This window comes from Ovis canadensis, chromosome 5 (assembly GCF_042477335.2).
Source record: "Ovis canadensis isolate MfBH-ARS-UI-01 breed Bighorn chromosome 5, ARS-UI_OviCan_v2, whole genome shotgun sequence".
Lineage (NCBI taxonomy): Eukaryota > Metazoa > Chordata > Mammalia > Artiodactyla > Bovidae > Ovis > Ovis canadensis.
Window position 1 is genome coordinate 73,380,597 of NC_091249.1, and position 13,683 is coordinate 73,394,279.

General features: G+C 44.3%; 1 protein-coding gene across 3 annotated transcripts in view; it reads left to right on the top strand.

Annotated features, from left to right (window-relative positions):
• Positions 1-13,683, top strand: part of ABLIM3 (actin binding LIM protein family member 3) — a 133,451-nt gene that overhangs the window by 87,623 nt on the left and 32,145 nt on the right. For all 3 annotated transcript variants that reach the window (XM_069592388.1, XM_069592386.1, XM_069592387.1), the window contains exon 9: positions 11,915-11,973. In XM_069592388.1, the coding sequence (XP_069448489.1) occupies positions 11,915-11,973 (59 nt within the window). The remainder of the gene's footprint in view (positions 1-11,914; positions 11,974-13,683) is intronic.

The following is a 13,683-nucleotide window of genomic DNA, read 5'->3' on the forward strand; positions in this document are numbered from 1 at the left end:
TTCAGGGACAAGCTGTGGTAAGACTATCGGGGAAGCTTGGAAATAACTGGAGTATGTTATAAGGCTCCTCATCCAGTCTGGGAGGTCTGGTGAAGCTGTGCTGCTGAAGGGGACGTTCAAGCCCCGATCTTGATGTTGAGTAGGAGGTGGGAGGGTGCAGAGGGGAGGGAAGAGTGTGGAGGCAGAGAGAACAGCAGGTGCAAAGGCCCAAAGGGAGGAAGCTTATGTGGTAGAGAAACCGAGGCAGGCCCACCTACCCCCTGCACAGAGAGCAAGTGAGGGCCTCCAGAATATTAAAGGGCAGGGTGGATGTGAGGATGCTAAGTGCCCCCATAGAACAGTGTGCACATAAGAGGGTGGGTTAGGAAGCCTGCAAAGCTTATAAACCCAGTCTTGCCGTCCCCCATGGCAGGACACACTGTGTTACTGGCCACTATGTTACTCAGGAGGACATTTGGGTCAGTTTGTTTGTGTTCTAATTACTGTGTGATGGCTTTCTGATGGGCTCTAATTGGGAGAGGTCTGACATCTGTCTGGATAAGAACTTCCGGGGCCCCAGGAGACAAGAGCAAGTTTTCTTTCACTTGTTTCATGTTCTGTTATGCATTCATCTTTTAAGTCTTTTTGTAAAGATGCCAGGTTTCTAATCTGTTTGTTGTCCAAACCCTTCATTTGGGCTTCACCAAGAAATTAGGTCACCGGTTTTGTCCAGCAAATTTTTGCCAAAATGCTGTGGGTTATGGGCAAAACTTATACAAATATCACAAAAGTTGCATACAGTTGCTAAATCAGTGGGAGTTTTTCTAAACCCAAAATGTGGCTCGGGAGATAGATTTTGCTCTTATTCTTGTGCCCGTGCCCCAGAAAAAGGAAAGATGGGCCTTTTTCTCTCCTTCTGTCTACACTAAATGCTCTCCTTTTCTGAGGACCGGAGACAGAGAATAACACTAGAAACACAGGATTTCAGCTGTATGTTTTAAAATAGGTCTCTGCTATCATTTGTATATTAAAGCACACCAGGCAGGAAATCTCTTACAGAATCCTAGGACAAATCCTGCTGCTAAGGAAAAATACTGTAACAAATCATAAGTCCTAACAATAATAAGAATAAATGCCATCAGGTGATATTTGCTGAGCACTTACTGTGTGCCAAGCACTTTTCTGAGTTTTAAATACAGTATCTCATTTTATCCTTAAAACCCTGTGAACTGAAAGCCATTCATATCTTCCATTCAGAGAACAAGAAAGTTTAGAAAAGTTAGATCTCTGAGCCAAGGTTAGCTAGCCTGTCTTGCTCTGTTAGAGGCATTTTTTTTTCCACTTATTATCAGAATTCTTAACCTGTGGTTCACAGGTGGCCTTCTGATTTCAGTAAACCCCCTGACATTGCTTGCCGGAGTTTGCTTATGGTTGGGTTTGTCTAAGGATAGGGTGTGGCTTTTATCAACTTTTCAGAGCTGTTTATGGCTCAAAGTAAAGTGAAAAAAGCTTTAGTTCTGTTTTAATGCAAATCCCAAACAGAGCCCTGAACGCTTTGGTAATTACACCATACACTTCTCTTGGAAAACTGACTCTATTTCAGATAACTTTTTTTTTTCCAGTTTAGATGATATAAGGTCCTGGTACGAGGAGGTGTGTCTTTCTGGCTCAGCTGGAGAAGCCTTTGATATTTAGCTGAGGCCTCATTTCCCCCTGACGAGTACCTCATAAGAGGTGCCCTGAGCTCATAGATTGTTCAAGAGAGGGCTGCCCATCATGATGGATGGTGGAGCACCAGCCCTCTGTCATCATCTCCACATCTCATCAAACCACACTTTAAAAAGCACTAATGAAACATTGGTTGCTATAATTTAGTAGTTTAGCAGTGTTATTTTAAATTGAATCTCTCTACTGACAGCTTAGGTTGTAGGAGTCATGCTTAAAAACTTTAAATCTTGTGTTTCCCCAATCCTGCTACATAATTTTAGACTCTTCAAACATAGCCTAACTGTACTAAATTGATATTTCCTCAAGTCTGAGTCTTCGAAGCATATTTCATTTTAAATAGAGTACATTTTAATTTTTGATGAGCTGTAATTTTTTTTAGATGTTTAAGGTTACCAAACATCTTGAATCATATAGAAAATATTATAGCATGGTAGTTTAAGACTTGTACATGTAGAGTCTGTTTCCGACTTGCTCCTTGCACCACAAACTCCAGACGACATGGCCATTTCCTCGCCAGTTACATGTCACATCAACTTCACCAGTCAATTTGTCCATGTTGGTCAGAATTAGGTCTAGAGTAGCAATTTCCCTGGTTGCTTCCTCTATTTTCTAGGAAACAAAATTGCCTGCTGGGGAAGTCAAGAACTTGTCAGATACTCAGGTTTTAGCTCAATGAGATGTTTTATTGGTGTGGACTCCTTAGGTGGCAGGAACTCAACTCGAATGCCATCAGGTAAAAAGGGACTGATGAGCTCACAAAACTTGGGAGTGTCCAGGAGCAGCCCAGCTGGGTTGAGGGGCGCATGGGGGGCAGCAGGTGGGTCTTCTCCCTGCTCCTTTTGTGTGTGGCTTCCCCTGTGCAGATCTAGGCTGACTGCCTCCCTGTCCGGGGAAGGAGGTGTGGCCAGCTCCTGGGCACTGTGGGAGCAGCGAGGCAGCATCTCCTGCCCGGTTCAGCAGAGAAGCCCCAAAGTGATGCCAAGGAGCCTAACTCTGGGCGCGTGTGGACACTGGCGGGGAGGCAGCAATAGGTGAGCAGGGAAGACATCTAAGCTCCCCAAACTCCAGTTTCCCCCTCTTGAAACACTGATAACCACAGGCCCTATCTTACCAGGATCTGGTGAGGATTAAATGACCAAATGCACAGAAAAGCCTTCCCATCAAACCTGCCACCACCAGCCCACCAGCCCAAGCTCATGATAAACACCCAGTCACATCAAAAGGGCCATTCCCCTGAGCCAAGACTAATAAATGCTGGCTGCTGTTAATATCATCATCATTATCAATATCTAGCATAGGGCTCAGCGCATGTTAGTGATCATTATTATTTTTTACTCAGTCACTATTATTGTAAAGTATGTAACATAAAGTCTGGCACAGGCAGTCTCTAAATACTATTTGTAACAATAAGAATAATAAGACTACTTAGCACCTGACATTGACGAAGCACTCAATACACTTGAATTACAGGGCTGTTACTATTGTTAGCAACCTGTGAATTACTAGGTGCCTCCAGGCTGCCCATTCTCTTTTCCTTATGCTGCCTGCTCTCCTCTCCAGCATCATGGTGGCCAAGCACTTTCCTCCTTCAAACTTTTCAATAAGCTTCAGGCCTACTTGATCATGTCAGGTCCAGGCAAACTGGTCTTTTCCACTTCTCCCCAGTGCCCTCATCCCTGGGCACCAGCCCAGCCTTCCAGAAAGTGTGCTGGCCGCCAAGCCAGGCTTTGGCTCAGTGACTGCACCTGCCCAACCACCCTCTGCTTGCTGCATGCCCCTCGCCCAGCCAGGCCCCAGCTCTGGGAGGAGGAGAGTAAACACCACCCACCCCCTGCAGGTCTCCCCATTACTCCCTTCCCCTCACCCTAACTAGATCCTGGCCAGCGGGGTTTGACAAAAAATAAGAGTGGCAACAACTGACACTTACATGGTGCCTGCTCTTGGCGGACGCGGTTCTCAGTGCTCTACACGTATTAACGCGTTAATCCATATAGCAGATGTACAGGGCGGGCACTATAACCATCTCTCTGTTCTAGATGGGGAAGCTGAGGCACGGAGCGGTCACTGACCTGCTCTAGGCAATGAAACTAGTAGGTGTCATAACCAGGATTGAACCTTTGGGGAATATTACATTAAATAATGTATAAACTGCCTCGTATATGGTGAAGATTTCCCAGTGGCCAAGATTATAATGATGATACTGTTGTTACTGGGCTTCCCTGGTGGCTCAGACGGTAAAGAGTCCACCTGCAGTGCGGGAGACCTGGGTTCGACCCCTGGGTCGGGAAGATCCTCTGGAGAAAGGAAGGGCAACCCACTCCAGTATTCTTGCCTGGAAAATCCCACAGAGAGGAGCCTGGTGCGCTACAGTGGCAAAGAGTCACAAAGAGTCCAACACAACTGAGGAACTTTCACTCACTCACTCAATTGTTATTACTACATGTCAAATTCAACAGAAAGGCTGACTCATTGTTCTCTTGCTAAGAACCCTTAGTAATGAGTGAGCAGTGTCCTTTGGTCTACAGAAGCATCCCCTAGTGGTGGGGGTGGGGAATTTTTTTAAATTGAGGTAGTATTCACGTACATAAAATTACCCATTTTAGAGTGAACCCCTTAGTAGCTTTTGGTGCATTCACAATGCTGTGCAACCACTGCTTCAATCTAGTTCCAGAACATTGTCATCACCCCAAAAAGAAAGCCACAGCCATTAAGCAGTTGCTCCCTATTTCCCCTCCTCTGAGCCCCTGGCAGCCACCAGTTTGCTTTCTATCTTTGGATGGCATATTTGGGGTATTTCATATAGATGTGGCCTTTTGTGTCTGGCTTCTTCCACTTAGCATAATGTTTTCCAGGTTCATCCACATTGTACCATGCATCAATGTCTCCTTCCTTTTTACAGCTGAATAATATTCCCTTCTATGGATATGCCACACTTGTCTATCTGAGTGGGGATTTTAAAAGAGCCTTTCCAACGTCCTAGCAAGGCTGTTTCACAGAAATAGTGCTTCTAACATAAAGGTGGAACTCAGAAACCTCACTTGTTATAATCCAGAGAAGTCCAGAGAAGAAACCTAACAGTCTGGCTGGGATTAGGGGCTGAAATCTCAAATGCCTGCTTAAATGAGTAAGAAGGGCAGGGAGGCAGACAGCAGGGAGGGTCCCTGGCCTCCTGCAGGGTTTAAGAACATTCATATGCAAAAATACTTTGAAATAAAAACACTGTGTTTGCCAAACAGAACCTTCAGGTGGGCCAGTTTCAGTCCCGGCTGCATCTATAAGCCTGGCTGGGCTTCCGGAAGACTGCGGCACCAGGTCCAGCTCTGGGTTTCATAAATCTCCACTCATGCAAAAAAAGAAAGAAAGAAAGATGTTGGCACATGGAATTTACAGGTCTGGCAGAGATGGGGGTGGGTCCTCAAACCTTAAATAAGCCAAAATGTTACAGGGGTGAGGTGTGTTGTAACCAGTCAGACAGGTAAAACTGAATGCTGACTCTACTCGGGACTCAGAACAGCCTTAACGCTCAGCTGAGGGACGGTTTTAGAGATTTAGATGTCTGACTCTGAGTCAGCTGAATCATAAATAGCTAATCTTTCACTTCCATAACATTTGCAGAATCTGGAATTGTGGGTGATAGTCTCAGAGGATGGGAGAGTGAGTCGTGAAATCACTAGTCTAACTAACAGTGTGGAAGTATTGCAGGTGAGGAGCTCTGTCATGTCACATTGCTTTCTTTACCCCATGACATTCCAGGGTAACAGATTTGAAGTATTAACTGGTAGTTAGCCTTGTGGTTCTCCAATTTAGAATCAAAAATCACCTAGGGAGCTTGTTAAAACTGCAGATTGCCAGGCCCCCCTCTAGAAAATTGACTTCAGGAATTCTTGGGGGTGGGGCGGGAGTGGTCGGGATTCTGCATTTCACCAGGCTGCTGGGCAGGTGGTCCACAGGTCCCATTTTAACAAGCCCTAATCTGCTAAATCTTACAGACACTCAGTCTGGAATTGTAGCTGTCATATCAGAGTTTAGACTATACCAGTTGTCCAAATCTCTGAGTCCACTTCAGAGAATTCAACTGCCTAAAATCGAGTATCATGTTTCTTTTGTTTCTTCATTCATTCAGTATTTATTAAGAATCTGTGGTCCCTTCAGGTTTGTCCGTAGATAAAACAAATGTGAATCCTGCTCCTTGCAGAACCTACATTCTGGTCCAGATTGTTGAATGGGGCAAATTATTATTATTTTTTCTGTACAGAGGTGCCTGTTAAATTGGAAGCAGAATCTCTAAGGGTTTCAGTTCAGTTCAGTTCAGTCGCTCAGTCGTGTCCGACTCTTTGTGACCCCATGAATCGCAGCACGCCAAGGCCTCCCTGTCCATCACCATCTCCCGGAGTTCACTCAGACTCACGTCCATCGAGTCCGTGATGCCATCCAGCCATCTCATCCTCTGTTGTCCCCTTCTCCTCCTGCCCCCAATCTCTCCCAGCATCAGAGTCTTTTCCAATGAGTCAACTCTTTACATGAGGTGGCCAAAGTACTGGAGCTTCGGCTTTAGCATCATTCCTTCCAAAGAAATCCCAGGGTTGATCCCCCTCAGAATGGACTGGTTGGATCTCCTTGCAGTCCAAGGGACCCTCAAGAGTCTTCTCCAACACCACAGTTCAAACGCATTAATTCTTTGGCACTCAGCCTTCTTCACAGTCCAACTCTCACATCCATACATGACCACAGGAAAAACCATAGCCTTGACTAGACGGACATTAGTCAGCAAAGTAATGTCTCTGCTTCTGAATATACTATCTAGGTTGGTCATAACTTTTCTTCCAAGAAGTAAGCATCTTTTAATTTCAGGGCTGCAGTCACCATCTGCAGTGATTTTGGAGCCCCAAAAAATAAAGTCTAACACTGTCTCTACTGTTTCCCCATCTATTTGCCATGAAGTGATGGGACCAGATGCCATGATCTTCGTTTTCTGAATGTTGAGCTTTAAGCCAACTTTTTCACTCTCCCCTTTCACTTTCATCAAGAGGCTTTTTAGCTCCTCTTCACTTTCTGCCATAAGGGTGGTGTCATCTGCGTATCTGAGGTTATTGATATTTCTCTCGGCAATCTTGATTCCAGCTTGTGCTTCTTCCAGCCCAGCGTTTCTCATGATGTACTCTGCATAGAAGTTAAATAAGCAGGGTGACAATATACAGCCTTAACGGACTCCTTTTCCTATTTGGAACCAGTCTGTTGTTGCATGTCCAGTTCTAACTGTTGCTTCCTGACCTGCATACAGATTTCTCAAGAGGCAGGTCAGGTGGTCTGGTATTCCCATCTCTTTCAGAATTTTCCACAGTTTATTGTGATCCACACAGTCAAAGGCTTTGGCATAGTCAATGAAGCAGAAATAGATGTTTTTCTGAAACTCTTGCTTTTTCCATGATCCAGCGGATGTTGGCATTTGATCTCTGGTTCCTCTGCCTTTTCTAAAACCAGCTTGAACATCAGGGAGTTCACGGTTCACGTATTGCTGAAGTCTGGCTTGGAGAATTTTGAGCGTTACTTTACTAGCATGTGAGATGAGTGTAATTGTGCGGTAGATTGAACATTCTTTGGCATTGCCTTTCTTTGGGATTGGGATGAAAACTGACCTTTTCCGGTCCTGTGGCCACTGCTGAGTTTTCCAAACTTGCTGGCATATTGAGTGCAGCACTTTCACAGCATCATCTTTCAGGATTTGAAACAGCTCAACTGGAATTCCATCACCTCCACTAGCTTTGTTCGTAGTGATGCTTTCTAAGGCCCACTTGACTTCACATTCCAAGATGTCTGGCTCTAGATTAGTGATCACATCATCATGATTATCTGAGTTGTGAAGATCTTTTTTGTATAGTTCTTCCATGTATTCTTACCACCTCTTCTTAATATCTTCTGCTTCTGTTAGGTCCATACCATTTCTGTCCTTTATCGAGCCCATCTTTGCATGAAATGTTCCCTTGGTCTCTCTAATTTTCTTGAAGAGATCTCTAGTCTTTCCCATTCTGTTGTTTTCCTCTTTTTCTTTGCATTGATCGTTGAAGAAGGCTTTCTTATCTCTGCTTGCTATTCTTTGGAACTCTGCATTCAGATGCTTATATCTTTCCTTTTCTCCTTTGCTTTTCACCTCTCTTCTTTTCACAGCTATTTGTAAGGCCTCCCCAGGCAGCCATTTTGCTTTTTTGCATTTCTTTTCCATGGGGATGGTCTTGATCCCTGTCTCCTGTACAATGTCACGAACCTCATTCCATAGTTCATCAGGCACTCTATCTATCAGATCTAGACCCTTAAATCTATTTCACACTTCCACTGTATAATCATAAGGGATTTGTTTTAGGTCATATCTGAATGGTCTAGCGGTTTTTGGAGAAGGGAATGGCAAGCCACTTCAGTATTTTTGCCTTGAGAACCCCATGAACAGTAGGAAAAGGCAAAATGATAGGATACCAAAAGAGGAACTCCCCAGGTCATTAGGTGCCCAATATGCTACTGGAGATCAGTGGAGAAATAACTCCAGAAAGAATGAAGGGATGGAGCCAAAGCAAAAACAATACCCAGTTGTGGATGTGACTGGTGATAGAAGCAAGATCCGATGCTGTAAAGAGCAATATTGCATAGGAACCTGGAATGTCAGGTCCATGAATCAAGGCAAATTGGAAGTGGTCAAACAAGAGATGGCAAGGGTGAACGTCAACATTCTAGGAATCAGCGAACTAAAATGGACTGGAATGGGTGAATTTAACTCAGATGACCATTACATCTACTACTGCGGGTAGGAATCCCTCAGAAGAAATGGAGTAGCCATCATGGTCAACAAAAGAGTCCGAAATGCAGTACTTGGATGCAATCTCAAAAATGACAGAATGATCTCTGTTTGTCTCCAAGGCAAACCATTCAGTATCACAGTTATCCAAGTCTATGCCCCAACCAGTAATGCTGAAGAAACTGAAGTTGAACAGTTTTATGAAGACCCACAAGATCTTTTAGAACTAACACCCAAAAAAGATGTCCTTTTCATTATAGGAGATTGGAATGCAAAAGTAGGAAGTCAAGAAACACCTGGAGTAACAGGAAAATTTGGCCTTGGAATGTGGGATGAAGCAGGGCAAAGACTAATAGAGTTTTGCCAAGAAAATGCACTGGTCATAGCAAACACCCTCTTCCAACAACAGAGGAGAAGACTCTACACATGGACATCACCAGATGGTCAACACCAATATCAGATTGATTATATTCTTTGCAGCCAAAGATGGAGAAGCTCTATACAGTCAACGAAAACAAGACTGGGAGCTGACTGTGGCTCAGATTATGAACTCTAAGGGTTTGGAGAGATAATAAACATCTATTAGGGTAACTACTGCATGATGTGTCTCCTCAAAAATGTCCCTGCTGAGCAACTATACACCCAATGTGTGCTTGAATATTGCCAGGGACGAGAGGCTCACTCTCTGAGTGAACCCATTCAGTCTTTAAAGGTTAAATTTTCCTTCCCTGAAACTTCTGCCCTTAATACTTTTTTTTTCAATTTTTGAAAGTCTTTTAATTCATTTTTATGCAATTTTGAAAGGCTATTTTCCATTTACAGTTGTTATGAAATATTGTCTATATTCCCTGTGTTGTACAGTACAACCTTGATCCTGTCTTATACCCAGTACCTTGTACCTCCCACTCGCCTGCCCTTAATCCTTGTTCTGCTTTGTAAGATTCACTGAGCAAGTTAATCTCTCTTCCCCTGGAGAGGCATTGACATATTCAAAAGTCCTTTCCTCCTTTCTGTTACGTCTTCTCCATGGAGAAGACCCTACTTTAAGGCCTAATTTTGGGTCCCCTCCCCATCCTGGTCACCAGTATCCTGTGGGCACATATCAGTCTGTCTCTCTTTTTTAAAAAAATACAAAGATAGGCTCCAAGCAGTCATTCATTCATCTGCATCAGGTACTATTTTAGGAAGAAAGCTATTGACTGATGACATATGCAGACCATAATCTCACAGAGGTCTTTATGAACAAATCATCTTTTCTTACCTTCATTTATCTAAGTTTGCCACTAACTCCAACAAATCCCTCTCTTTATTTATATTATATATATATATTATAAATTTGTTTGTTTGGCTGTGCCCAGTCTTGGTTGCGGCATGTGGTATTTAGTTCCCTGACCAGGAATCAAACCCGGGCCCCTACATTAGGAGCACAGAGTCTCCCTGGACCACCAGGGAAGTCCCCCTTCCCTCTTTAATTTAAATGATATACTGCCAAAACCCAAACTTCTGATTTTTAAAAATTTCAATTTTTTTTTAATTTTTAAAGATTATAACTATTTACTTACAGTTTATTTCTTCCTTTTGATCCCTCCCTCCCCCTTCACACACACACACTACTTATGAAAATCTGTTTTCCTGTATGGAGAATACTGAAGCCAGTTGTGGCTCGGCCTTATTTCAGAACAGATATGTCTGTGGCCTGGAGAGATCATCTAGTCTGACCTGTTCCCTCTGAGCTTCACTTCCCCCCATGAGAACCTCCGTCTGACCCTTTACCTTCCCTGTGTCTCTCTCACTTAATCTCATGACCTTCTGAGACATCTGTGTCCCCCTCATCCATTTCCTACAATGACCTGTAACGTGTGCTTCCTGCCAGAGCCACTGCAATAAACAACTGCTGGTAGATTCAGAGGCAACTCAGAGAGGACCTGGAAATGCTCTCTCTAATTATTCCCAAAGCTGGGGTCCCCACCCATCACTTGATAGTAGACACACCCTAAGATCGCTGGCTCCAGCTGCAGACCCAGGGTCCCCCTACTGGGTTCCAAGAGCCATTGCCACTTTTCACTGGGAGGAAATACACTCATGCAGAACCAGTTAGCGTCAGCAAGCAAACACCTGCAAACATCAGCAAACAAGAATCAGATCCCTGTCCCTCAAGTGACAAAACTGGCCCTGGCATTCAAATTTTTGAGATGAAAATAACATCTCAGGCCCTCCAAAGCCCACCTCACTGTTACTCAGATGAAGAAACTGGGACGGAGCAGAGCCCAGAAGGGCTGCTAACTTTGGGCCCCTCCTGTCTCCACCTCACTGTTCAACCTTATACTACCCGCTGTCACTTACTCAGTATCCAGCCCTAGTGGTTCCAGGCAACAAACTGTAATGGAAAAGATATTCTAAAAACAAAGTCAGACAAACAAATGCCATCTGGGAGCTCAGGAATCTAGCCATTTGCTGGCTCCTTTCCTTTTAGGGTTGATTACAGGAACAGTGGCACCAGAGGGATAACATGTTCCTATTTTTCCTTCTAATCCAGGACACCTGTCCTTTCTTTGGGGAATGTGTGATATTTGGGGCTTCTTCTCAACACGTGACTGGCCACCTGTTGCTCATGCCTTTCCAAATAGGCCTGTCCGGTTGGGGCCTGGCCAACTGGACCCCCCACACACACACAAGAAAACATGGGCAGCCGAATATACTAAATTTGAGGAGTCTGAAGTCTCTCAGGATTTAGCAGGTCAAGACTGTGCTCTGGAGCAGAATATGCGTCATGACACCTCCTCCCCTTGAACATGATAGCTCTGGTAGACTGTCCTAAGTCTCTGATGAGAGAGGAAGGCTGGAGTTCATACGGGCTGTCCCTTTATTTCACCTCCACTGTCATTCATTCATTCGACAAATATTTATTGACCACCTGCTCTGTGTCACTCACTGCCAATCCTCCACTCATCTCATCACCCCACAAACATGTACAGAGCCTCTGCTGAGAGCAAAGCCCCATGCTGGATGCTGTGGGAGACCCAGTAATGAAGCAAGCTCAGCTCCCACCCACAAGGATCTCTTAATTTAGTTGGGGTGATAAATCCACAAGCTACTATGTTTTAAGGCCATATGTGCTGGGAATGATACAAAGAATGATGGATCACAGAGGAGAGCCAAGTCACTCGCAGCTGCCAGGTAAGAAGGTTCACAGGATGTCATGAGATGTGGACCTTGGGGAAGGGCAGGGTGTGGACAGGCAGAGAGTGTGTGGGTGGCTGGAGCAATGTTGCAGCTGAGATCCAGGAAAACCAGGAGGTCCTCCTGGCTGCTGTCAGGCACATGTGCTGACAGGGGAGTAAATGGAGGTGGGCATGGGGAGAAACCCAGGATTCTGGTGGGTGTGAAAGGTCTGAAATTTTTATTATTTTCCTGGTCGCTTAGGTTCTGAGGTCTGGCACCCCATCTGCAAGCAGGCAGCCCGGGCAGAGAAGAAGTTAAAGGTAAGCAAAGGTGGTGATGATACCAAACCAGACTTCTAGTCCCAGGTTGGAGGCACTGCGCTTTGCTAGAGAATCACGCCTTAGTGTGCACGCTTTCAAACGTGTGCCTGTATCCTTGGATTTCCTTAACAGTAACATCTACCTCATGGAGGTTTTGAAGGGATTGAGACATTGGATGTGAGAGCACTTTGAAAACTGTAAAGCACTGTATGAATATGAGTTTTTCATGTTTCTGGGGCAAGGCTACACCCTTCTCATTACTCGCCAGGATGGTGGCCTCTATGAGGCACAGATGCCATGGTTTTTCCCCAGCCTAAGGTCATTCATTAATAATAGTGGTTAAAATTGTCACAGAAGTTGACAGTTTGCAAAGCATCTTCACAGCCACCCTCTGATTTGTTTTAACACTGCAGGGCAGATGGGTAAGGAATTGTATCCTTGCTTGTGAGAAAACCAGGGCCTTAAAGAGGGTGATGACTGTCCCCAAGTCGTGCAGCCAGACAGGAGCACAGCCAGCCTCCCCAGGCACATGCTGGAGCAGCTGAGGTCCTGTGTCCCTCTGAATGACTGTACCAGGAAGGCCCATGAATCTGGGTTCTTGATCCTAGGACTGCAGGAGGGGTGGGGCACGGCTCCCAAGTCCTTGATGCTATGGAGGGGAGCCCTGGGGTGTGTGTTGGGGTCCCCCGATGACCTCTAAGGTGTCTCTCCACCCTGGTCCCTGGTATTAACTCGGCTTTTGGGATGCTATGAAAGTTACCTGCTGGAATCTCAACTCAAAACACATGTGTACAGTTTCTGACCAGCTGGTTAAACTATACCCTTTGCCATCTCGTCTGTTCCATTTGTGAAAGAGCTGGTTATTGATGCAAATTTTTTTGAGCTGTGAGTTTTTTCCCCAATTTCTTCCAAGGCCTCTCATTTTCAAGGTGTAAGAAGACGTATTTGTCCTTTTCTTCAACAATTTCTTTCTCTTTGTTGGCGCTTCTCAAATTTCAGTTACCTGTCTACAAACGTGATGCTTTTTGCTGTATCTGTGTACCATTTATATCATCATGTACTTCTTTTTTTGTTGAAATCACTTACTCCTTTTTAGTTAATCAAACTTATTTTAAAATGAGACTTTGTATCACCCAGTGGAAAATCAGTACTTTGCTTTCTATAAATAGAAGGCAACCCTAAAATAAATTCATTGAAAATGAAATATTTTAGAAGACTAACTCTAGAAATTTTAGCTAATCACGTTGCCTGTACTTTCTTTTTTCTAAAAAAGAAAGGTGGGGGAGAGAGTTGGGGAACAGAATTAGCAATTGTTATTGAAATGTATTAGGACCAAATTAAGATTTCTTCCTTAATCTAACCAAGAGGATTGAAATAGAATTTTACGTTTTATTCTCTCACTCTATGACTCAGTATTATCAAATTTTTTCCTAAATTCATCTCCCCAGAGACACAGTAGTCTGTGATCTCCGTTTGGGAAGTGGTGCCATGTGGCCCAACTTAGAATGCTTTGCAGGCTTCTCTAGTGGCTTTACCTTGTAGGATGAGAGATCCTGAAGGGGATGTAGCAGTCCTTAAGACAAGCCCCTCATTGCACAGATCAGGAACTTGAGATGCCTAAAACCACATAGTGAACCTTGATTTCCAATTTGTTTACTATTTAACCGCGCTTGCTACCACTCTCTTAAGCACACCAAAGATGAACACAGT